General features: G+C 42.1%; 1 protein-coding gene across 4 annotated transcripts in view; it reads right to left on the bottom strand.

Moving 5' to 3' along the window:
- Positions 1 to 3,227: 3,227 nt before the first annotated feature.
- Positions 3,228 to 25,360, bottom strand: part of NTRK3 (neurotrophic receptor tyrosine kinase 3) — a 364,056-nt gene continuing 341,923 nt past the window's right edge. For 2 of the 4 annotated variants that reach the window (XM_023650428.2, XM_070266942.1), the window contains 3 exons: positions 11,582 to 11,623; positions 6,688 to 6,846; positions 3,228 to 3,587 (listed from right to left, as the gene is read on the bottom strand). In XM_023650428.2, coding sequence (XP_023506196.1) covers positions 3,402 to 3,587; positions 6,688 to 6,846; positions 11,582 to 11,623 — 387 coding nt within the window. In that variant the 3' untranslated portion in view covers positions 3,228 to 3,401. The remainder of the gene's footprint in view (positions 3,588 to 6,687; positions 6,847 to 11,581; positions 11,624 to 25,360) is intronic. The other 2 variants (XM_023650373.2, XM_005602808.4) reach the window with 1 other exon arrangement.

The following is a 25,360-nucleotide window of genomic DNA, read 5'->3' as shown; positions in this document are numbered from 1 at the left end:
AGTCACAATGGAGCTCACGTCAAGCTACGCTCTCACCGTACTCTGTCATGGTCTTTTAAAGTATGGGTTTTTGTATGGAGGGATGAGAGTGGAGAGAACCAGAGTGGCCATATTGGCTAATGGGATGCCATCTCAAGACTCATTTACCACATTAGGCTGTTTGAAAAATAAATAAATAAATAAACCTTCGCCAGTGCGTTTCTGCTGTGTAGAAAGGTTAGAAAGGGGAAGGAGGCCAAGTGCTCCCTCTGGGCCTAAAGCAGCCTCAGGCACTAAAGCCTCTGAATTGTGGTGACATAGGTGCAAAGGAGGAGAGGAGTGTCTTATTGAAACCCACCTGTGCCCAGGCCTACCTCAGAGGCATCTTCCCCCAACTCGTGCGAGGCCTGTGGAGGGCTATCCCGGCATTCCAGAGCGGCATTGAGAAAAATGACACAGTGACTCGATGCTGTCAGAATCTAAGAATTTCAGAGCTAGAAGGGGCCAGAGATTAGCAAGCACAACCCTCATTTGGCAGATGGGGAAACTGAGGCACGGTAGAGTGAGTCTTCTTGGTCCTGTCCCAGTACAGGAGAAATAATGCACTCCACTCAGCCCCAGAGCCCTAGAGTACCCCTTCAGTTTCCACAGCCCTATTCTCCATCTCCTGCACTCTCCAAAAAGCTTATTTTTTTACCTGCCGAGGTGAAGAAATCGACCTGTAGACTCTACACAGAGTCCGGCAAGGGCAGCGAGTAAGCAGGCCCATTCTCTCTGCTCTCCCTTGCTCTGAGACCCATTTTCTTCTACTCTTAAGATGGGCAGTTGAACAGGATGAAGATATGACCCCAAGGCCAACACGGAGGCCTGTGGGACTAAGACGAGGGTGATCTGACAACTATAGTCTCCTTCCGTGCCCCTTGTTCCAAGGAATTGCCTTTTTCCATTAGGCCACGATGACTCAGTGCCCTGAGTTGAAACCCTAGCACATCCCTCATTCCCAGTTGCCCACCAGCCTCTAACCACTTTCCATCACCCCCTTCTTCCCAGACCATTAGTGGGAGCCACACAGTGTCTGTTCGGGGGACAATGTGGCAGCAACAGGAGCCTTGGAGCCTCACATCTCACCAGAAGATACTTTCTCCTCAGGCTCTCCCCATCGCTTCCTCCATGAATACCTTTCCCTTAGTTACCCCACTCAAAACCAGACTGCATGGCTCCATCCAGCCCTAATGGCCCCAGAATAGATCAGGGGCCCTCAGGTGGAAAGACAAGAAGGGTAATTGCCATAGGACAGCAAAGGATTCCTGTGAGGTGGTCAATCAGAAGAGCTCTCCTCAGAAGTCCTCAGGGCTGGGAGCACAGCACAGACAGAAACCCCACACCAACCCCACCTCCCGTCCGGCCCCTCCCAGGCCAGCTGAGCAGCCTCACCGATCCCCGAATCCCCACCGCGGCCTACAGTCCGAGCACAGCTCTTTTCTATTTGAATAAAAACAGTTGTTGGTCTAAAAAAGGAAGCAAAACCACAAACACAGAATTCAGTCCTGAACCCCACACAGGGATGCCTGCACTGCGGCTGACCAGGAAGTCCAGGCTGCCGACAGTCCCTGAAGCTGGCAGAGCACGGTGCAGGCCAGAGGCCCCCAGGAGGCTCCAGTTGGGCGAAGCCCAGTCCATTAGGTAGCTCTGTGCTTGGGGTGTGGTGGAGGGGCTGGTGGCCTCGGTGGGGGGTGGGGGGGGGCGCATCCTCTCCTTCACAGCAGGAGGGCTCTGTGGGGCCAGGCTGTTGGCTTTCACAGGCGTTTCATTGTCAGGTATCAGGGAGGCCCAGAGACCTGCCCCTATTGCAGTCCTTGACGGCAGCAGCTGGGAAGGCAGTGAATCCTCTGGCGCTGGGGCGGAGGGAGCGGGCCCCAGCCCAGATGCTTCCTTCTCTCTCCCTGGTTGGGGCTCGATCCTCATTAAGATGCCAAGCCTGCGGCAGTGGCTGTGCATTGGACATCTCCCAGAGAAGCCTCGGCCCCTCCCCCTGCCCCCAGCCCACAAAAGCGATTTCTCAGCCTCTGCGTTTTCACAGCAGCTCAAAGGCAGATACATCAATCCTTCCAGGGGCTGGAAACGTGAGAAGAATGCCACGGGGCCGGTTGCAGGTGCCAAATAGATTCTCCCCTGCTGCCTCCTGCCCACTCCACGGCCTGGCTTCCCAAAATAAGCATTGCCCCAGCCTCTTGCTAGACATGGTTCCCTTCCCAGCAGTGGGGATACCTGGGAGTGGCAGCGAGGACCCAGGGAGGCAGGATAAGAAACAGTGGACCCAGAGGGGCATACCTTATAATGACACACAAGGAACTAAGTCTCCTGCTGTTGGAATCGTGTTGTGTCCACATGCGTAGACAACACAGAGGACGTGTTCCCTATGCCCCAAATCTCCCCAAAGGCCTGGAGGTGGGAAGTGGGGCCAAGGAGTCTCCCCAATAACGGGGAGACAGGAGGCAGTGCCTTGATGGAGTTCAGATTTTATCTGTTTCTTCTGTGGGTCTCTAAGTCCGGAAAGTCCAGTTCTTGAAGTTCAGAGGATAGAAGACACATCGCTTTCAAATTTAGGAGGGAACTTGAGCATGGTTTACACCCAAGATGGATGTAGCCCACTGCCATCATGGTCTTGTCGTTGTCGTTGTTCTTGTTCAGTGTTTACCTGTAGGCGCCATCACGGAATCCCAAGAATGTGAGCATTCTACTTTCTAGAATGGACAAATGAGAAAATCGTCTCGAAGTAGAGGAAAGGGGGAAGGCATGGAGGCAATGGTCAGGGGAGACGCGAGGCGTTCCAGAGGTTCCTGGTCCAGCGATATTTCCTCGCTGAGTGTGGTCAGCCTATGCACCCATGTAGAGCTTGGGGGGTACCACACCTACACTGGTGATCACCTGCACAGTGGTTATTCACGTCTACCCCAGCTCCTCTCGTCCCAGCACGAAGATTGTCTCTCTGAATCGTCCAGGTCTTCAGCTCCGAAAAGCCAGAGCTGAAGAAGCATGGGCCACAGCTTAAGTCAACGGGAATTTTCCTTTGCGTTCATAATAGTTAAGATTTTCTGAGTTGTTGTTACAGTCTTGTGGTTTCTGTATCAGCAGCTTCTCTCTGTATCAGAGAAGAAGGTATCTCTCTGTAGATATAGATAGATAGATAGTTAGATATATAAATATATATATATATATATATATGTATGCCAAACTGCCTTACAGGGTTTTTTTCTCTCTTTTTCTTTTTCAGTGTTGTATGTGTAGCAGGCACTTGAGTTTATATGAAGACGTTTGCTTCAGTCAAGGATGGAAGAAAGGAGTTGTGAGGTGGAAAAGGGAGGATGTGAGGCCGGGAGAGAGGAGGCAACAGAGTATGAATTCGTGACCGCCGGCCACCACTAGCCGAGGATGTCCAGGTAGATGGGGGTGGCTTTGCCCAGAGCATGGAGGATTTTGTAGATCTCTTTGATGTTCAGCCGCTGCTGCGGTTCCCTCTGCCAGCAGCCCAGCATGACATCATACACCTCTTTGGGGCAGACTCGGGGCCGCTCTAAAACACGACCCTGGGTGATGCACTCGATGACCTGAAAGAGTAAGGAGCAGGGAGTTAGAGCCAAAGCTCAGCCCAATCCCTGTGGCGCACACCCAGCCGAAGGCAAGAACATCATTGATGAGCCTCAGTGCAGAGCCAGGTACCCAGGTGCACAGGCCAAAGGCTGCCTGCACACAGCGCTGAGTTTCTCATCTGACCCGTGCATGGGCTCCTGGCTGGTCGTGCCCACTGCTGCCCTTTGTATGCCACCTCTCAGGCCAGGCCTTCATTGACTCCCACACACTCTCTTCCTTTTACTTCACTTTTCGTCTCGAGTCCTGGATCTCCTCTGGATGACCGAGCCACATTCGTTTTCCACCCGGCAGTGGGATGGGTATTGGACCTTCCCCTTGCACTCTTATGAGGCTGCAGGACTTTGAAACGCCCCTGCAGGAGCTCTGCACCATCTGGCTCCTCCATGCCTATCTCCCCTTAGCTCCCACTTCCTGGCAAGTTCCTCTCTCAGTCACAGCCTCTGTGCACATCACCACGCTTACCTCTAAGCCACTATACAGGTCCCTGTCTCAGTGAGGCCCATCCTCTCCTGCTCTTTGTGCTAAACCAAGTATTCTGTTTCTGTTACGGTCCTTAACACTAGGACTAACCACTTGTTTCACCACTGCCCGGCTGGGTGGCCACCACAATTAGTTAACCTCATAGGATCTCAATGTCCTTATCTGTAAGATGGGATCAAATATGTGCCTTAACCACCTCCTAAGAGTGTTGTAAGGACCAAATGAGGTCACGAGAAGGGACTGTACGGCCCAACAGACCAAAAGGGAGGCTGTAAGTGGGAACAGGAAGAAAATAAATTCCACGTGGCTGGACCAAGCCTTGATTTGTGGTTCAATTCCTCAAAGGCACTTCTTTGCTGGCACTGAATATGTGAATTTTCATGGTTTCATCTTCCAGTTCGCAGGTTGGTTTTAGTTTCTCCCTGACTCTACCACTGCGTAACCTTGGGCAACTTACTTACCTGGAACTATAGTGTCCTCACTTGAAGACAGGTTGTGGTGATAAAAATACACAGAATCATCTTGAGTTGAGTACCTGAAAAAATATTATTTCCCCTCTTTGGCCCCATTATTCCGTATTTAGTTGGGCAAGAGAAGTGTCCTTTCTCCTTGTATCTCCTTATGCTGTCCCTAAAGCACCCTGTCTGGAGTACTGTCTCAGGTGACTCCGACCTTTGAACGGCTTGTCAAACCATCACTGTGTCGGCACTTCCTGGTCCTTTTTGCCCTGGAGTCTGCAATGGCCCAATAGTCTCATTTCTTTGCCAGCCTGATAGGTCTCCAGCTCCTCATATTCCCCATTCTTGTTAGGGCCCCATCTCCACCCTCCAACACCTTCACCTCCATGAAAAGGGATCTAGCTCAAACTGTAGTAGCAGCTGCTAATGCGAAGACCAAGAGCATCTGGTAGCATCTCCTCCAAGGTGAGGCTATCCGGTTGGTCAATTTCCACAAAGAAATCCATTATCAGGGACTGCCAATACTTGGCTGCTGCAATAGGTAGAGTGGGGAGGGGGAGGTGGCTGGGGACAGGCAGCCTCCCTTCAAGGCCAATGTCTCACCAAGCAGTGTTGGAAATGACCATAAACACCTTCTTGGCTACTATAAGCTAGCTTGGGTATCCAGGACAGATCTTCTACTGAGACTCATAATTAGCACAGAGCCCCTCGTTACTAGGGCCACCAAACTACATGGAGGCTGTGCTCAGGGTGCATGTACGTGCCCATGTGCTTACATGTCTGAGGGTGTGTGTACGCATGCATGTGCATGCGTGTGTGTGTGTATATGCATGCCTGTGTGCATGTGTGTATTTCTGTTTACCACCAATCCTGCCCCCAGGAAGACAACAACTATTTTTTAAAACACCATAACAAATGGGCTCTGATACACACTTTCATTTTTTTTTTTTAAAGATCATTAAAATGTTTTGTCCTACTTTGGGAAATGTGGTTAGGACCTATTCAGCTTGTGAATGATGAGATATTACAGATTTAAAGAAATGCCTCCTTTTCAGTCTTTGAAATTCACTTAATTAAGTGGTAAGGGCATAAAAAAGCCAAGATGAACATAGCTTCCAAGAAGAAAGATACTTTCTTGAATATTCAGATGATTGCAATATTAAAAGGTCCTTGTGTTCACATTTTCACAGGAAACAGAAGACCATAAAAATAATTGCAAGCTTTTATAAATCTGCTGGACTGGGAGATTGAGCCTCTTACTGTCTACAAACTGTACTGAAATCCCTGAGGCAACATGACTCTAGTCAGACATAACTGAGACCATCTTGACTGGCTTTGGAGGCAGCAGTCCTGTGACCACTGGCCAAGCCTTCTCGATGCTGCAGAAGCTGTCACCTCTGAGACCCTAGCCAGTCCACTCCAGGACCCAAAGCAGTTCCCTCTCCTCTGCCCTGAATCTCAACAGGTGTTTGTGTGAAAACTACTGCATTAATATGGCTAAAGTGCTTAGAAAAGTGCCTGGCACTAATGCTAGATTTGGTTAAATTTGATTACTAACATTTTTATTATTATTGTAAAACAAAATTATAAAACTATATAACGTGTTTATTATTATATTTACTATTATGATTCATTTTATTCCCGGAAATCCACACACAACTCTATCAATAACATGAAATTTACCTTCCCAATTCACCACCGTGCACATCCCTGGACCTGGCATGCCTAAAACCTTTGGGGACCCAGATTATTTGGGCATACCAAGTAGTAGGTGTTTCCACAAGATGGCACAACTGAAAAACTCAGAGTTGTTCTTTGTTTTCATTTTCTATCTTAGTGAAACATTTGCGATTTTCAAGTATAACAGAACAAACAGAACCGTGACTCGCATCTCAATTTAGAAATTTGATTTCATGCTCTCTTGACAGTTATACCATATTTCCTACAGTTATAATTTTTTTTTCCTACTAAGAAGCTCTCCCCTCCTGCTTATGCCTACATTTGCCTTGCTGGCTCCAAACCCCACCTAATGTTTTGTACACAGGGTCTAAGTCCTGGGCTGGGATATCTCTTATCAGCCTTTCCCCAAGTCAAGGTTCCAATCTGTCCCCTTCTGTACCTCTGTGTTGGAGAGCTGGAACCATGGCTGCTTTCCATAGGTGAAGATCTCCCAAAGGATCACCCCAAAGCTCCACACGTCGCTCTCTGTTGTGAACTTCCTGTACATGATGCTTTCAGGGGGCATCCAACGGATGGGGAGCATGGTGTGTCCTCCCACCTAAAAGGAGTCAAGACAGAGGCACAAACAGAGTGATCAGATGACCAGAATCAGTCACGTCTGTCTGCACTCTTCATATGTAGATGCCATTCTTGATGCAGCTGATTCTAAGATAACCACAACTTGATGCAACTTGTGTCAAAAAGCTAGTGGAGACACTGACATCTGAGATCTACAACACTGGAGACAGCTAGAGTAGCAATTAGAGATAACACCTAAGGGAAGGTAGATTCCTTGGTATGGAGCATAAAGCAAGATCACAAGATGGTTTGAAGTGAGAGAGAAGGTTTCAGAATCTGGTACTAAGGGTAAATCAGACCTTGAGAGGAGGTCCAGAGGGAAGTCAGCAGAATTACTGAGTGAGGGTATCAAGTAGCAGCATATTTGCAGACATCGGCTTAGACTCTTTGGCCAAGGTGGTTAAGACACAATATGGTCCACATGCATCTAATTTGTATAACTACGACTTTAGTTTCTACTTAACAACCTTGAATTTCTCACCACAACTTAGGACTCTGTGTTTCGAGTGAATGGGACAGGGAAGTTCCAAATCTATGGAAGACTATATGCTAATAAGAAATCAAGGAGACTAAAAGAGAATTCGCGACAGTTCTTAGTAAGATCTCAAAGGCCGGTAAGGAAGATTGTCTTTTAAAATGGCCTAGGGAAACCCATCTGTGGGCCTACAGAGCTGACAGTCAAGGACAAGAGCAAGTGACTGACATTTAGAGTACCCTTTCCCGAGAAAACATTAGGGAAATCCTCAGTGCCCAGCAGGTTAGAGGTATTGGCATAAGTATAAGAAAATTCACAGCATGTTTTAGACTCAGGAATTAACTGCATCATTAGTAAATAGAGCATCAGAAATGGAAACTTTTGGCTAATACATGCAATTTGTTGTTAGAAAACTGCTTATCATCAATAAAAAGAGCCTCTATAAATGTCCTGAAGAATCAGAAACTTTCATTTCTATGGTGGGCCAGTTGGAGGAATAATAATGATGAATACTTAAGAAAGAATGACTTCTTGGGAGATGGGCAATCTTGCGTCTAAAAAGGGAAATCATGTTTGCCTTATCCACTTGAAATATTTCAGAAGATAAATGATAATAAGGAATTGCAGAATTTGTCTTCAACCTGGCATTTTATAATCAATAGCTTTGTATCAAGTGTAAAGACAAGTGAAGATGTTTCTTTCAGACAAGCAAAGACTCAGAAAGTTTACCACTCACAGCCTTTCAGAAAATAAAGAAGCAAAAACTAATTGAGGATGTACTCCAGAAAAACAGAAAAAAGAATCTAAAATACACAATGACTTGGAACATAATAAAGAGTGCAGAGCAAATAAGCCACAAAAATGCAATTTATATCCAAATAATGGTTGTTAATTTGGTACAAAATGTAATAGGACTAATAAAGCTGTCTGTAAAATAGAGACATAAAGTAAATGAAAATACTAATAACGTTAATAGTACCACCATGGCTACTGTTAGAATACTCATCAGGAATGAAACTTTCAGATAATTTCAACCTTAAGTGCGTAGAAGAGTAGGTAGGGAAATAATCAAAAGCCTGATAAAGGCTTTGCGTTTTAGCAGGAAGAGAAAGGGAGCTTATAGTCGTCCGTTGTTGACTATAACAGTTTCAATGTAAATGCGCTTGCTAAAATTTTAAAGGAGCTTCTAGATTAGAAATAGTCCCCATAGCTTCCAAACCAGTTTTAGGAAAATAGAGCCAAAAATTTCTAACCAATACCAAAAGGACTACGAAAAGGAGGAGTGGGGTAATGATAAATAAAAAGCATAAAATGAAAGAAGTTTGAATAATATCACCATGGACAATAAGCGCAAATGGGTTATACGACCTCTTAAATAAGAGGAAAATGTATTAAAAAATCAAGATGCATGCTATTTAGAAAAGACATAGCTGAAAGAAAATAGCAGAAAATGTTGAAAATGAAAGAATGCAAAAATACAATAAATAATAAAAGAAAAATTGAACATATAATATATAAATATTCAATATACATAATAATATAATATAAAGTTATACATAGAATATGTAATATATTCAAAATTGAATACATATATGAAACAAATTTCAGAATTCCAAGAACTACACGGAGATAAAGCAGTTTATATCGTATTTGAAGATGGCAAAATTCACCCTTATGATAATTTTGAACTTTTATGCTCCAATTAACATAGCAACAAAATGTATAAAGAGTAAAGCAGGTTATAAATGAAAGAGAACTGACAAATCTACGATTATAATGGAAAATTAAAACATTTCTTTCACAAATGACAGATGAAGAAAACAACATAAATGAAGATACATTTTTAAAATACAAGTAATGAGTTAATTGGTAGATATGAGTGCTGTGTATGTCTTTCAGCCTCCTTAAAAAGTTGTATATTATTTTCAATTATCTAAGAAACATTTATAAAAACCAGTCACATATTACACCTGAAAGGAAATATGAAATTCCAAGAGGAAAAAAACAAGTAAATATAAAGTAAGAAAAAGAAACATTTTCCATACCAAATAAAATAAAATAAAATAGAAATTAACAACAACAAAAATAATTGTTGGAAAAGGTTTTCTTTGTACAATTGAAAAAACTATTTGGTAAAGAAAATAATTGAAAATAAAATTTAAAACTATTTATCATAATAATAATTAAAGTCTTATTCATTGACACCTATGAACATAGCTAAACTAATTATTGGGAAAAATATTATAGCATTTAGGCACATTTTTAAAATAGTTAAAAATATAATTAAATTAAATAAGGGTTCAACCAAAAAAAGTGGTAAAGATTTATAAGTTATAGAAAGCAAGAGAAAATAAACAATAAAGATAAAATGAGGAAATGGTATAAAATAAAGCAAAGCAAAACACACAACCAAAAGGGAAAAAAGCAAATTATATCCTCACAATCAATTGCTAGTTCTTTTTAAAGTAATGCAAACCTTTGTCAAGGTTAATAAAGGACATAAAATAAATGATGTAAAATGTTAAGAATATTGCAACAATAAATTTGAAAACACAGATACCGACAATTGCTTTACTAGAAAATATTAACGAAAAAAAAGAAAAGTAGAAAATAGTTACAATTGTAGTAAAAACAATATATAGACTAAAAAACTACACAATTCAGATGGTTTTATGAGTGAGTTCTACTAGTTTTCTATCCTATTTCTATTTTTCTAAAATAAAAAAAGATAAAAATTTTCCCAAGCCACTCTCCGTGGCTTGAATGTCCCTGATAACAGAATCAGTCAAACTTAGCCCATAGCCTTAAATATATGAATAAAGATAAAGAAATTTTATCTACATATGTGTAAAACTATGTTATGAATATAGTCTCCAAATCTGAATAAAATATTATCACATTGAATCAGCAATATAATACTTCCATATTATAACTCAATAAGGTTTATACTAGAAATGTAGGAATGCCTCAGCCTTAAGAAATCTGTTTCATTTACTAAATTAAGAGATAAAAGCAGAAAAAGAATCCTTTCAAAAGATGTCAAAAATTTCCAACATATTTTCCTGATTGAAAGCCCTAATTAATTAGTAATAGAGGGTAACTTTATTTAACACACTAGATATCATACTTACTAATAAAACATTAGAAATATAGAAGCTATCTTCCATCACTGATTTTTATGCAATACTGTTCAGGTGGTCCTAGCCAGTGGAATAAAGCAAGAATGAAAAAACAAGGCAGAGGGGCCAGCCCAGTGGCATAGTGGGTAAGTGGGCACATTCTGCTTCAGCGGGGCAGGGGTCGCTGGTTCGGATCCCAGGTGCGGACATGGCACTGCTTGGCAAGTCACACTGTGGCAGGCGTCCCACATATAAAGTAGAGGAAGATGGGCATGGATGTTAGCTAAGAGCCAGTCTTCCTCAGCAAAAAGAGGAGGATTGGTGGCAGATGTTAGCTCAGGGCTAATCTTCCTCAAAAAAAAATAAGGAAAAAAAAAAGCAGATATATCGAAAAGGAAGAGTCAAAACTGCTATTGTCTGCATATGATGTGACCATGGAAGACAATTAAGTAAAAAGCAATTAGAATCATTACATGATTTAGTAAGCTAGCCAGACACAAAATGAACGTAGAAAAATCAAACTATTCTCATACACCCCTAGCAACCACTTCAAAATTCAACAGAAAATCAGATTGTGTGTACAATAGCAGCAAAAAATGTTTCAAATTCCTAAACATAGACTTTAGTAGAAAACGTACAAGGTCTATTTAAACAAAGGTGTTGAAAAATATAAAAGGAGATCTGAATACATAAAAAGATACGTCTTTTCTTTGGCTAGGAAGACTCAATATCATAAATCTCTTATTTCTCCCTCAAATTCATCTAAAAATTTAAACACAATCTAAATGAAAACCCCAATGAAATGATGTATGAAAATCGACAAGATGATACCAAAATTAATCTAGAGGAGTAAATACTTGATAAAAACTAAGATACACTCAAAATAGAACAAGGGATATTTTGCTCTATCAGATTGCAAAACATATTATCAAACCACAGTAATGAACACACTGTGTTATTGGCATAGGAATAGACAAATTTCATTATCAGTGAAACAAAATAGAGAGTCCAGAAGCAGACTCATGTATAAATATTGGAATTTAATATATGAAATGATGGGTTAGTAATCAGAGTGTTGGGACAATGAACTAGTCATTTAAAAAGTACACTTAGATACCTACCTCACACCATATACAAAAATCATTTCCAGATGGATTAAAGAGCTAAACATAAAAAACAAAACAATAATAATATTAGAAGAAAACTTAGAAAAATATTTGTACAACCTCAGGAGAGAAAGGCCTTGCTAAATAAGACACACATTCGAAAAGCCATAAAGGATAGGATTCAGAGATACAACTTGTAAAAAGTAAATACTTTGCATGGCAAAATACAAAATAAACACAGTTAAAAGACAAATGACAGAGAAAATATTTGCAATATATGTAACAGACAAAGAATTAAAATCCATATATTATAAAGTGTTCCTTTAAATTAGTTAAAAACAAGCAACCCAATAGAAAAATGAGGAAAAGAATAAGAGCAGATGGTCCACTAAAGAGCTACAAATGGACACAAACACGTGAAGAGATGCCAGTTAAAACAACAGAGAGACATATTTTTGAATGTCGTGTGGGAGAAATTGAAAAGATTGACATTATTTGGTGCTTGAGAGTGCATGAGGAGTTATTCTCAAAGGCCACTGGCAAGATCAGGGCAGCTTCTTCTGAGAGCAGCTTGGCAGAATCTGTCCACACTAAGGATGTAAGTGTCTTTCAATGCGGAAATTTCACTCTCAGGACCCACCCAGACTACACTGATTTTCCTCCAGGGCTACCTGCATCCTTCTCCTACATTGGCAAGATCCAGTCTGGGAAAGGTAGTGGTCAAATTCTTCCTTGGCAAAAAACATTGGTGAATATGCCCATGGTAAAACCTAGCCAGATAAGGGATGAGCTGAAATAATAATCTTAGTAAAAATAATACTGCTTAACGCACACTGGGTACCAACCACTGAGTATTACACACATCCCTCATTCAATCCTCTCTCATTTAATCCCTCATTTAATCTCTATGTAATATGATTCCCTGTTAGCCCCTAGAAACCTACTTGCTCATGTAAGCAAAAAATACTTGGTTGAAGGTGTTTATTTCATTGTTTTTAAGGGCGACAATTTGTTCATCATTAAATGCATATGGAGTAGTTTAAAGGAATATAGTGGAGTTACGTATAGTGATAGGTAAACACATCTAGGATATATGAAACGAAAATGCAAGACATTAAAAAATATACTAACTTTCTCATTCATGTAAAAATGTGTATCAGAAGCAAATATATTATAGGGTAATAATGTATAACTCTGTAAATGCATAGAAAAAGGTCCAGAAAGCCGCTAAACCAGTGGTTTCCTCTAGAGAGAGAAGCGAGAGTGAGCACAGACCAAAGAGAAAATTCCACTGTTTGCTATATGTATTTGTATGCTGTTTGACATTTTATCACGATCATGTTTCACATTCGAAAATTTAAAAACAATAAAAGGAAAAAATAAACATATGAATATAGAGAAACCAGTGGACCTAGCGTATTTAAGTTCTGTATCAAAAGATGACACGTTTTAAAGAAATGTTGCGTTTGCAATAAAATCTAGTAGAATGCTTTACTGTACCTAGTTTCTTGATTTAAAAAAATAGAAGTCAGGAATATAGGAACACTTCCCTTGATGAAAAATTTTAAAAAAGAGATTCTTCCAAATTGATGCTGGTGTTTGCCTTATTTGCTGATTTTATATACAATCCAAAAGAAGTACTCCAAATTGAAATCTCTAAGTCTACAAACAGACAGAAATTAAAGTATGCTCGTGTAAACTTTGATAAGCTTGGGCAGAAAAGTATCAGAAGGGTATTAATCGGCCATAGGAGCCTCACCCAGGAGAATTTTATCAAGATTTTCACCCGGCAGCACCACCAATATGGGAAAAGTTCACATGGCAGTCCTCCAGACAGGGACTAAAATATTTCAAGAGGCCAGGGGTATAAGAAAAAGCACAGTCAATTCAGGAGTCAGAAGACCCCGGTTCTGCTGTGACTTTTGACAAGCACTTAACTTCTTTGAGTTTCAGTATCCTCATGTTCCACATAGGAGGTAAGCAACAGCCCTGTCTAAAGTGAGACGATGTATGTAAAAGCTCAGCGAGCATCATTAAATGCAAATGTATACATATAAAGTGCAATGACTGTTCACTGTTTGTGTCCTTACCTGCTACTGTGCAGCGTAAGTAACCCAATTTCCTAGATTTCCATATTTCCCATAAAGACCCACCCAGACTACACTGATTTTCCTCCAGGGCTACCTGCATCCTTCTCCTACATTGGCAAGATCCAGTCTGGGAAAGGTAGTGGTCAAATTCTTCCTTGGCAAAAAACATTGGTGAATATGCCCATGGTAAAACCTAGCCAGATAAGGGATGAGCTGAAATAATAATCTTAGTAAAAATAATACTGCTTAACGCACACTGGGTACCAACCACTGAGTATTACACACATCCCTCATTCAATCCTCTCTCATTTAATCCCTCATTTAATCTCTATGTAATATGATTCCCTGTTAGCCCCATTTCACAGATAAAGGTAGGTAACTTGCCTAGGCCTCTCCATGAGAAATATCAGTTAATGATCCAAGCTCTCAATGAGGTACATTAAGGATCTAAGGGCTGAGCCTTGAAGTAGGAAACATATAGTAATAAGGCAAAGATTCCAAGAACTGATTCTAGAAATCAAATAAGTACGTGGAGATCTTTGGATTACATGACCCTGGATGAGATCTTCCACCACCTCTATTACAGTCATTCCCCCTTAAATGCAGCTTTGCTTTTGGTGGTTTCAATTATGTGTGGTCAACCGTGGTCCTAAACTATTAAAAGAAAAAAATCCAGAAATAAACAATTCATAAGTTTTAAATTTAAATAAGCCGTTCTGAGTAGTGTAATGAAATCTTGCACCATCCCATGCCATCCCGCTCCAATCTGCCCAGGATGTGAATTATCCCTTTGTCTAGAGTGTCCCCACTGTGTTTGTGTATAACACCCATCGTACTTAGTAGCCATCTTGGCTATCAGGTTGACTGTCGTGGTATCACGGTGCTTGTGTTCGTCACCCTTATTTTACTTAATAATGGCCCCAGCGCACAAGAGTAGTGATGCTGGCAATTCAGATATACCAATGAGAGCCGGCATAAAGTACTTCCTTTAACAGAAAAGGTGAAAGCTCCCGATTTAAGGAAAGAAGAAAATCATATGCTGAGGTTGCTAAAGTCTACAGTAACTTTTATTACCCTATATTGTTATAATTGTTTTTATTTCATTATTAGTTATTGTTGTTCATCTCTTACTGTGCCTAATTTATAAACTAACTTTATCATAGGTGTGGACATATAGCAAAAATGTGGTATGTATAGGATTCGGTGCTATGGGCGGTTTCAGGCATCCACTCGGGGTCCTGGAACGCATACCCCACAGATAAGGCGGGGACTACTGTATCATGCATTCAGGTGTCGTCAGCCTGATCATCCAGGAGAAAGTTCCCTTTCAGCTAAGGATAGCAGCCGCCACTGATGATCATTGCCCAGATCCATTATTTCATTAGTGGCTGCAAAAGGGTGATGTTCTAATTTGAGCATTCCTCTGCATATATTAGCTGGAAATCTTCCATAAATAAAAACTTCCCTTCATTAACTATTTGGTTATACTGATAACAGTTTACATAAGATATGCTTGATTCTCTCCCTTTATTTACCAGTTCTCAGAATAATGAATTCATTCCCTAGCATCCTCCAAAGGTGACCAATGAGAAGTTTGTTTTCGTTTGGTTTGGTTTGAAGAAGCATTATCGACTCCTTTGTATCTGTGAGTGTGTGTGTGTGTTTTAACACATTTGAAGTGTTTCAATCTATCTTAATTGCTCTTTTTGATGTTTACTGTTCCATCTTTGGCCAGTGGCAGCCTCTTAAAGTTAGTGCCTCTCACATCACCCCAGTAGTTCTGATGGCATCCTTGCTTTCTGATGTGGAAAAATATTCAAGGCTCATCTACTCTGCTGCCCCAGCTTTATAACCAGCCATTTCTCCAAGGAGCCCTGGAGCCTTTCGGTGGACCACGGGATTTAGAGACTACATTATGGATGCCAGGCGTCTCATTGCCTTTGGGTTGGTCCTTATTTCTAGGTCATTGTAGTGGAAATAGCTAGGAAAGACTTTTCTTTTAAAAGAAAATACATCATGAGTTCACATTGATGTTTCCAATTCAAATTCAGGATTATAGAGCTTTTACTTAACTTCTTTGATTTTACATCTGTATTTTTTTCTTATGCTGAAAATCTTGATTCCTACAACGTTAGTAATATTACTTATTTGCTTTATTCTAATATACATTGTATATATATATATATATATGTTTCAAAATAACAGTTTCAATATCATTACTAACAATACGATTATTGGAAGCGGTCTACAATCTTTGCAGTTCTTCTATCCTTGGGATATACCTACTAGGGACATACATAAAACATTGCTACGTTTTCAAGTCACTTGAAATAATTCCTCTCTGTGTAGTGAAGTCACCAATCTAATATACAGTTAAGTTTATTTGCTTCATTTTTCTTTTGATTTTTAAGAATTGCTTTGCTTTTTCATTCCCATTTGATTTAATGTTGCTTTATAATGATATAACATCTCTTACATGATTTTGATGCCAGCCCTGATATCAGTTCCCCTACACTAAACCCAGCATATGTGGGGTTAAAACCAAAGCACTCTTTCCCTGCATACTCCTTGGCTCCCCGGCTCCAGAATCCACTATCCACCCTGGAGAGAAACAGCCAAGGTCACCCACCTGCGAATTCTCTTATCATCCTCTGCCCTGTAAGCAGCCTCCCAAGGCTGAAGGCAGGCTGGTGGGACAGCTGCAACCAGTAAGGCCACTGACTTCCTCCCTCTCTACAAGCAGCCACATTCCTCACAAACCTTTAAAACCCCTGGCCTCCCATCTACTTTACTTTTTTCCACTGGGGTTTGCCCATTCCTTTTATAGCTACGTAGGAGTCCACTGTGCATGACCACACCACAGTTTATCCAATCACTCCCCTACCGACTGGACTCGGTTGTTTCCACTCTTGTTGTTGTTAAGAGGGTAGAGCACATTTACATATACCTTGAGTGATTCTCACTGCCCCTAAAAGGCAAGAGCCCAGAATTCTCACTCAGGGCGACAGAGACCGGAGTGCCCACTGCAATGGTTTCAATCCAGGTCCGCATAACTTTGGAGATACCGGAACTCTTTTAAAGGGTGCCCAGGGAAGAGTAGTTTTGAAGGACTTTGCAGATCCTAAACTTCCATATGGATTTTTTCTAACATTGAACTCAGACCCCACTGTGGTCCAGCAATTCCTTTTCCCAATTGTGCATACATACACACACACACATACACACACACCTGCCACTCTCAAAAGGAAAGACAAATCTCTTACTCATCCTGAATCTCAGGAGAGAAAATCTGCAAATGAATAAACTCTACGAAACATTGGTACAGGTGTTGAAAATGACTCTCTAGTGACTGGGAAAACAAATCCTTTTGCAAGTTGGGTAGTTTCCAATTCTTTTTTTTTTTTTTAAAGATTGGCACCTGGGCTAACAACTGTTGCCAATCTTTTTTTTTTTTTTTTCTGCTTTATCTCCCCAAACTGCCCCATACACAGTTGTATATCTTAGTTGCAGGTCCTGTTAGTTGTGGGATGTGGGACACCGCCTCAACGTGGCCTGTTGAGCAGTGCCATGTCCGGGCCCAGGATCCGAACCCTGGGCCGCCACAGCGGAGTGCGTGAACTTAACCACTCGGCCACAGAGCCGGCCCCTCCAATTCTTTTGAAACAACTGAAGGGGACAGACTGAAAAGAATTTTCAGCTGAGAGAAAATTAAAAAGAAATTTTGATAAGAGACCAATATGTGATTTCAGGCAAAGAACTAGTTAAACATTCCAAGAACTGAGTCATGTTGCAACAACAAAACTCCTTCCTTTTCCATCTATTTGTTTATTGTGAATAATGTTTCTCAGTTCTTATATTTATAAAAGTGAAAAACAGGAATAGAGTTGATCCTGGACCTTCCTTACTTTAGGAATAAATAATATTCATCAATGGATACATGGACCAATTAAAAAATAGAAGAGATGTATTTCCAAAAATATTACACTTATTTTCATATTCATCCAGAGTTGTCAGTATTGTTGGTATATATGTACAGTATATTTTGATCAATGGCCTATTTCTGTGTATTACCAATAATTGTAGGGATAGCTCAATCCAAAAACTCTTAATGTCTAGAAACTTATGGTCATTGGCCATTAAAATTAAATTTAAATCTTCGTACATATTTTTGCCACGCTAAATTATGATACAGTGGCCAATAAAAAGCTTTCATGCATAAAACTATAATACACAAAGATAAAATTTGGTGTGGTAACTGGAATGAAAATATAAATTCAAGAAGAAAAAGGAACCGTGTAAAACTGACTGTTTAAGAACTTGTTCGTGTGTTTAACAGACGATGTATCAAACTGCTCTGGAATTTAAAGTGCATTGGATACATTAAAGGAGTGATGTATTTTTTTGATGTCAATATTTACAATATTCTGGAAACGGCATCATTTGCAACTATTTAAAATTAGGTTGAAGACTTTAGATGGCAACTTAAAATGTGCAAGGAGCCTACATGGTTTTTCAAAATCTTTTAGGGGCATAAAAGTTTAAAGACAAGAAAACTAGAGATAGAGCACCTAGCAGTACAAAATTTGGATTCTTGTCTCTCTAGCTACATTCTGTCTTTCCCTAAGACTGTATCACTCACCCTCAGTCCATCAGCAGTATAAGGGGAGAGAATGTGAAAAGAGGGAAGGAAGAGCAGCAGCCTCACTTCCAGCCACAGATGCCTGCCTGAAATCCCCAAATCCCCTTTCTTTCATTCAAGTCTCCAGCCCTTACTCCCAGCCTTGCCCTGAGGGCCAGGGGTAAGCGGGACTGAAGGTGTGGACAGCTGAGTGGCTGCAGGCTCTCAGGTTCCAGTTCCCACTGGGAACAGAATGTCGCTCGGCAGTGTTCCTCCCAGGGCCCCTCCCACCTCCCCAGCCACCTCCCCACCCAATCACAGCCATCCCTTCTCTTCTGAGCCAGCCCTTCCTGAGCAAAGAATTGTCTTGCTCATTTTCATAGAGAGACACCTCCTTTCCCGCAGTCAGAGGGAACTCACTGTTCTGGGTTAAAGAGAAACTCGTCTGAACTCTAGAAGGCTCTCAGTCCTCTGCATCTAATTTCACAGAAAAGGAGGCGGCTGGTGGATTCCAAAGAACATAAAGAAGTCTGTTTCTCTCCCGGAAGTTCAAAATGTCTGTGCTCACACAATTCTGACAAGCTATAAAGGAGATAAAGTGATCCACATATTCCAGATAAAGAAACCAAGACCAGCAAGGGGGATCAAACACGGGTCCACAGGACATGATATTTCCAGAATCAATGGGAGGATTCAAGCTTCCTCCATAATCACCAATCCGTATGGGCTGAGTCAGAAGCTGTTAAAGTCGAGAGGAAAGCAGTGGTTTTCTGAAGAGTTGTAAAAACTTTGCAACATCCGTTAAAGAGAAAAATGGCTTAATCAGGAAATTATCATAAAGATTGTCCTTTATGGTAAGGGTCATCATTTTTTATTTATTCAACTTTAATCTTTCTTGATTGCGTGTCTCAGAACATAGACGAGTCTCCATATGCATTAAGAAAAAATAAAAGGCTTAGCATATGCTTTTCTCATCCCATGGAAAGTCTTCTGGTTTCCTACACGACCCACTGGCTTTGCCTCTTCCCCTGTACTATACGTCTGAGTGGCATCAGATAGTCAGCCAGGTCTGGCAGTCACCTTGAAGACACCCCCAGCAGCAGTCCTAGAAGCCACCACTACAGTCTCTGAAATCATTACCACTCTTGTCCCAGAGGGTCCAAGGATTTCACACACACGGGCTGCACATCAAGGTTAGGTACATCTAGCACAGTTACTGACATATATACACCCGAGGGGGGGGAGTTTACATGAACACATGTGCACATCAATGCACACGCATGTGGGTATAGTCATAGACACAAACACCAGTCTGTCGGTCATGCCCGGATCACATGAAGTTGGTGAAATCTCTCTTGGACATCTCCTGAAATAAATGGCCTAAATGTAGGAGGAAAGGTCCAAAGTCCTCTTTAATGTGTCCTGTCTCCAAGACAGCAAGAATAAATGGTTTCACTCTAAACTAACTGATTAGCTTTGCTGACAGCTTCAAAACTTGCCAGAATGGCACAGCCCTCTTTCCTGGAATTAACCCTTCTCACTGCCTGCCCACTCCGACTGCTGGATGTTCTAAAGAGCTCCCTCCACACATGTATGGGAGGCCACCAGAGCCTTAGAAATGGCTGTCTGCTTTTTAGGAACTCTCTCCACTCTAAGATCTCTCCTCTTCGCCCTGTTCTCCTCTCCCCTCACTTCTCCACTTGGCTATTCTGAGTTGTGGATGTTGTATTTTCTACCAGCTTGTCACCTCTCCACCCAGCCCCATCCGACCATTCACCAGGCATGTTGCTTCAATGTCTGAGCCCATATTCCCTCCAGATGCCATCTGGATTCCTGGGGCACCTTTGGGGAGCCAGTCTGCCCTGTGACTGCACGCTCTCCAGTTCCCCAAATCCAAGTTCATCAGAATCCAGGGCATAAAAGGAGAGATTCAATTTTAAAGCTGTAGCTCATGAACATACAGGGCTGGGAAGGGCCTCGGAAATTACCTAGCCTGCCTCTGGGCTTGGAATCCTTGGCTGGAAGAGAGGCAGTGACTTGTCCAAGGTCACTAAAGATGGTAAATGAAATGAAGCTAAAGTCCCATAGAGTCCTGTTCTTGTTTTTAAGGTGAACTTATTACTGGAGAATAGCACACATACATAAAGGTATACAAATAGAAAATACACAGATTGAGTCGGATCAAGTTTAAATTTCAGCCCCATAGTTTCCTTCTTTCCGCACTGATATGTATGGCCTTTGGGTCACCTGGCAGAACTCTGTGGTTCCCGCAGTTGTGTGGGCGCATTCCTTAGGGATGTATTAGTTGGAATATTCCATTGATTTATTGATTTGTGCACTCACAAATACATGTCTATCTGCAGCTTCACCCCAGTTATGGCAAATCCATGGATGAAACCTTTACACAAGAGATTGAGATCTTCTAGAATGACATCAGACTTCTGACTTAACAAGGCAGAATTGTTTGCCTTTGCTGGGCCTCTCTTCCTCTTCCCAATAAAGTAGGGCAAGCTATTATCTAGCTTCTTGTAGACACAAACTGAAGACCTCAGCCCCAGGTTTAGTAGGTGCTTGGAATTCTTTGGAGGGAAGGTGGAGGGGAAACTCACAAAGACATCATTCCAGCATTGTTCCCTCTGAGCAGGGCTTTGTGACAGCTTATGCCAAAGGCATCCATTTAGCAGAATCTCAGTGGAATGGCTGTCTCAGGCTGAACCTCTAGCCCCAGGATTAGGAAAAACCCTTGGAGTCTTCCAAAAGTACAAGGAGTTTAAGAGCCAAGCTGTTTAGCATCGCGAGCCTAGAGGATAAAGAGGCCCATTGTGATTCTCCCCAACTCTCTTACCTAGAGCTGCATCTGCCAGGAGCCAGTTCTCAGATGGAAGGCCCCAGGAACACATACCTTTTATAACTTCCCCTTTTGTTTTCCTTTTTCTAAATCCTGTCTAAATGCTGGCAGTCATTCCGAGACCTAACTGTCCTTTACTGCCCCCAAGCAATATATTTTTTATAGAGCAGATACTGCAAGTCCAAAGATGTGGTTTGAAAAACAACTTGGCCCTTATTTTCTTTTCCAAATGCCTAGACTTGGAACCTCCCGGCTACACTCAAATCTTCTTGTGGAAACAGATTTTAGGGACGTTATTAAAAGAGCTCAATTCACTAAACAAAGCTGGAGGACTCAGCTCAGCTCAGATCCATGGATCCACGGATCTACTTGGTCTAGACTGATCCATCCAGATCCTAAGTGCTTGCTAAACGTGAGTGGGGAAAGGAAGGCAGAAGAATAAAGCCTCCTTGTGGTAAATCTAGGTTTATAATTTACCCTGTACCACTCAGGCACTGATAGATTTCGGTTTAGATTCAGACTTATTTAGCAAAAATAAGATAATCCCTTTCAAACAAGATTGACTTTGCTGATTATTCAGATGACCCCCAAAATCTGAAAATTATAACTGATATTGAAAATATGTATATAGGATGAGGAGACAGAGGACCCAAAGGAACAAAGGGGATGATGCCTAACTCGGCCAATGCCATTTACTAGCTAAGCAACCTAAGGAATTTCTTGAACCTCTGGAAGGCTCAGCTTCCTCAAGTGTAAACAACACCTCTACACAGAACATGCACAGAAATCAAATGCAATCTTAAGTGAAACAGGCGTTTAACATGAAGGCATGGCAGGCTTTTAACACACGTGCACATACAATATTACTTTGAATCTAAATGTTTCCTGGAAGATGCTAATTCCTCAATGAGAATGTGTATGTTTATTGTACAGCACTTCCCAATTTTTCCGGGGACTTGGACATTCTGCCCAGTGACCCTTTCAAGAAGGAAGAACTATTCCTGATTTGTGGATAAGGAAACCAGCTCAGGAACGGAATGTCCCCAAGTCCGTGGTGGGCAGAGGCTAAGCCAGAAGTTAATCCATTGCCAGACTCCAAGTCCTTCTCGTGACGGGTTTTGCGGGTTCAAGACAATTCCACCTACAAGCAATGGGAGCAGCTTAAAGGGGCTCCAGGCTCAGCGTGGCCGCCTCCTGGATCCTTGGAATATTTGGTGATTTACAAAAGCAGGGTTTAGAGACTCAAGATGAGCAGCTAATGTGGATCTCAGGGAAGACAAGATCAGGCTGGTTAGAATACGGTGCTCTCCTTATGGACTGGGCTCAGTGACTGCTTATCCTATGAATGAGGCCTGACGGCAGGAAGCGTGGGAAGAACAAGATGATTGGAATTTAAAAACGCAAAGCATGAGACAGGATCTTTTTCCTCAAAAGGCAAACCGAGCTATAAATTGTCTCCTCCAGCCATCTTCTCAGTGACATTAATAGCAATAACAATAATATCTCCTATTGATTGAACGTCCCACCAGCCTTAAGATGACAGCACTGGATTATTTAAGCACAATTCTAGTTTTATTATATCATCTGACGAGCCTGAGCTTTCGATCTGAGTGCAACATTGAACAGACAGCCGACGTGCGCCAATGGCGCTGTGAAAGAGAGTTTTTCTAGTAATTGATGGAATATTCTCCCTCGCGAATTGGTGAGGCCCCATCTCTAAGTAAACTCAGGCTGGGTACCCACTTCTAAAACTTTGGGTGAGACTGTTTTTTCTAATTCCAAGATTCCAGCAGGCTGACACACTGGACCTGCCATTTATGACGTCTGTTATGCAGACCCCATGCTTGGATCATGGGAGGATCTTCCTGGATGACCCTGCTGGGGTCCGAAATCAGCGTCCTAGAAGCATATGGCTTCTGTTTGGTGCATTTGATCTTCATTTGTCTCAGAACCTGTGAGGACTAATTTGAGAACGTCGATAAAGCAGGGCCAGTAGCACAAAACTACCCTTGAAAATGCTAACGTGTCAGTGAAGGGCTTTCTGCGCTGGTATGACACCTGTCATCATTAGGGGCTGCTTCCAAACTGTCTCTAAGAGAGGTTTGCCAGCTGTAGTCTCCCCAGATCCCTTGCTGTGAGAACCCTCACAGAATGATGAGGTCACACATCCCTCATCTCTCTGGGCCAGGGGTTGGGAGGAGGCAGGCAGCTGTGTGTCTGGGCCAGTGAAGAAGTAAACCAAGGCCTGAAGCTTCTGGCAAACTCTTCACCCTGCACGCTCTGCTCAGTGCTGCTGAACAGGGGCAAGAAGTCCCATTAGAAAAGCCAGTGGGTGCAGAAACAGGTCCCCAGAATGGGAGCAGGGTGGCCCACCCTTAAGCAGACCTTTGGCAGAGGCAGCCTATCATCACGACAGCCATGTCACCTCAGGAAATCACTCAACCTCTCTGAGCCTCAGTTTCCCCCTCTGTTAAACATCAACTGGTATTTACCTCCTAAAATGGCCTTGAGTATTAAACAAAATAATCCACGTAAAGCATTTAGCACAGTACCTGGCACGTGGCAAGCCTCCATACCTGTTAGCAAGGGACAGTCACAATGATCTTGCTGTGGCAGCACCAGCAGCATTGTTCTCTTATAAACATTTGCAAGAAGCATTCTCTAGCTCCAGGATTAGATACTGTAAGGGGATGTGTTTTGAATTTCTATGTGTGCGGGTAGATGGGAGTATTTGGGGTGGGAAGGAGGAGGCTGGATTAGGAAATAAATTTCAAGCATCCTCGGCTACAGCTCTTTCAATGTAGGACTACCCTGAGGAAAGAGAAGCCTTTTTGGTTTTGTGCTAAGATAATAAGCAAAAAGACCACTGCCTCCTTCCCCCCACTCCCTCCGCTTGCCTGGTGGTCTTTTTTTTTTTTTTCCTCAATTATTTTATTGAAGTCATATTGATTTATAACATTGTGTAATTTCAGGTGTATGCTATTACATATCACTTTCTGTATAGACTGCATTGTGGTCACCACTAATAGTCTAATTTTTATCCATCACCATACATATGTGCCCCTTCATCACTTTCGCCGATCCTCCCGCCCCCTTCCCCTTTGGTAACCACTAATCTGTTCTCTTTATCCAGGTGTTTGTTTATCTCCCACATATGAGTGAAATCATACTGTCCTGTGCTCTTAATGAAGCATCCTCAGTCCTCCGCTTGCAGTATTTAGCACAGGTTGAACAGATCAGCCAGAAAGACACAACTGTAGCTGGAGGTAAGATCTGCCACTTCCAAACCACTGCAAATTAATCATTCTAGCTGGAGGGAGACTCAGGCCTTTGGGCCCCCCTTTTGTTTTATTAACTGCCAACTGAAAATGCCAGAAGTAGCTGGGAAAGAAGTGCAAAATGGAGGACAGGGAACACTTTGCATATTTTAATTACTTCAGTAAACAATACACACCACAGCAGAAACCTACCAAGATGGCGACAACCGCAGGCAAAGGGAACTTGGAGAGCGTCATGGGACATGACATAAAAAATATGCAACTCTTCCTTAGACTAGAGGCTGCCTTATCCAGCTTCTCTGAGCTGGAGCTGAACTTCCAATCCATCCACTGGCTAGCTACTGGAGCATTTCCAACCAGGGGAAAGAGAAGGTGAAGGATATGCGACTTTTCACACATCCAAAGCTTTCCTAAGAATTGAATGCACCTCTTCACCCAATGGAAACTGGGATGCTTCTGTGAGTCATGGAACAAGACCCTTTAATTCTAAAGGATGGACGCTTGGCGCCTGAGAGGAGAGAGCTCACAGATCACTTGCTAGGTCTCTGGCAGGACCACAAACATGAAGCATGTTTATGGTTCACGTTTGAATCATGAAGCATGGATAAAGTCCTCCATCTTCATTTAAAGGTGGAGATTCAACTTAGAAAAAATAGCAAGTTAAATTCTCAAGGGAAGCCCATGGATGGGTGATAGCAGCAGCCAAAGCACTCCGTGAACTTCAAACTGATTAATCAACATAAGTTACTACCGTTAGTATTTTTCTGCATCACAGGTTCTTAGTTAGCCTCCCCCTGAGAAATTCCAGGAAAGGGGTGTGGATTAACTGGATTAACCCAGCCACACAGCCCTTATAGATTCGGCTCCAGCATCCCTGGAGGGAGGAAGCTTAAAGGAAGATCTGACACCAAAGGAAGGCATGGAGTTGAGTGGAAAGAGCAATGGATTGAGACTCAGGTC

This window comes from Equus caballus, chromosome 1, assembly GCF_041296265.1.
Source record: "Equus caballus isolate H_3958 breed thoroughbred chromosome 1, TB-T2T, whole genome shotgun sequence".
NCBI classification, from domain to species: Eukaryota; Metazoa; Chordata; class Mammalia; order Perissodactyla; family Equidae; genus Equus; species Equus caballus.
Note: the sequence above shows the minus strand (reverse complement) of the source record. Positions and strands in the feature narration are given on the sequence as shown.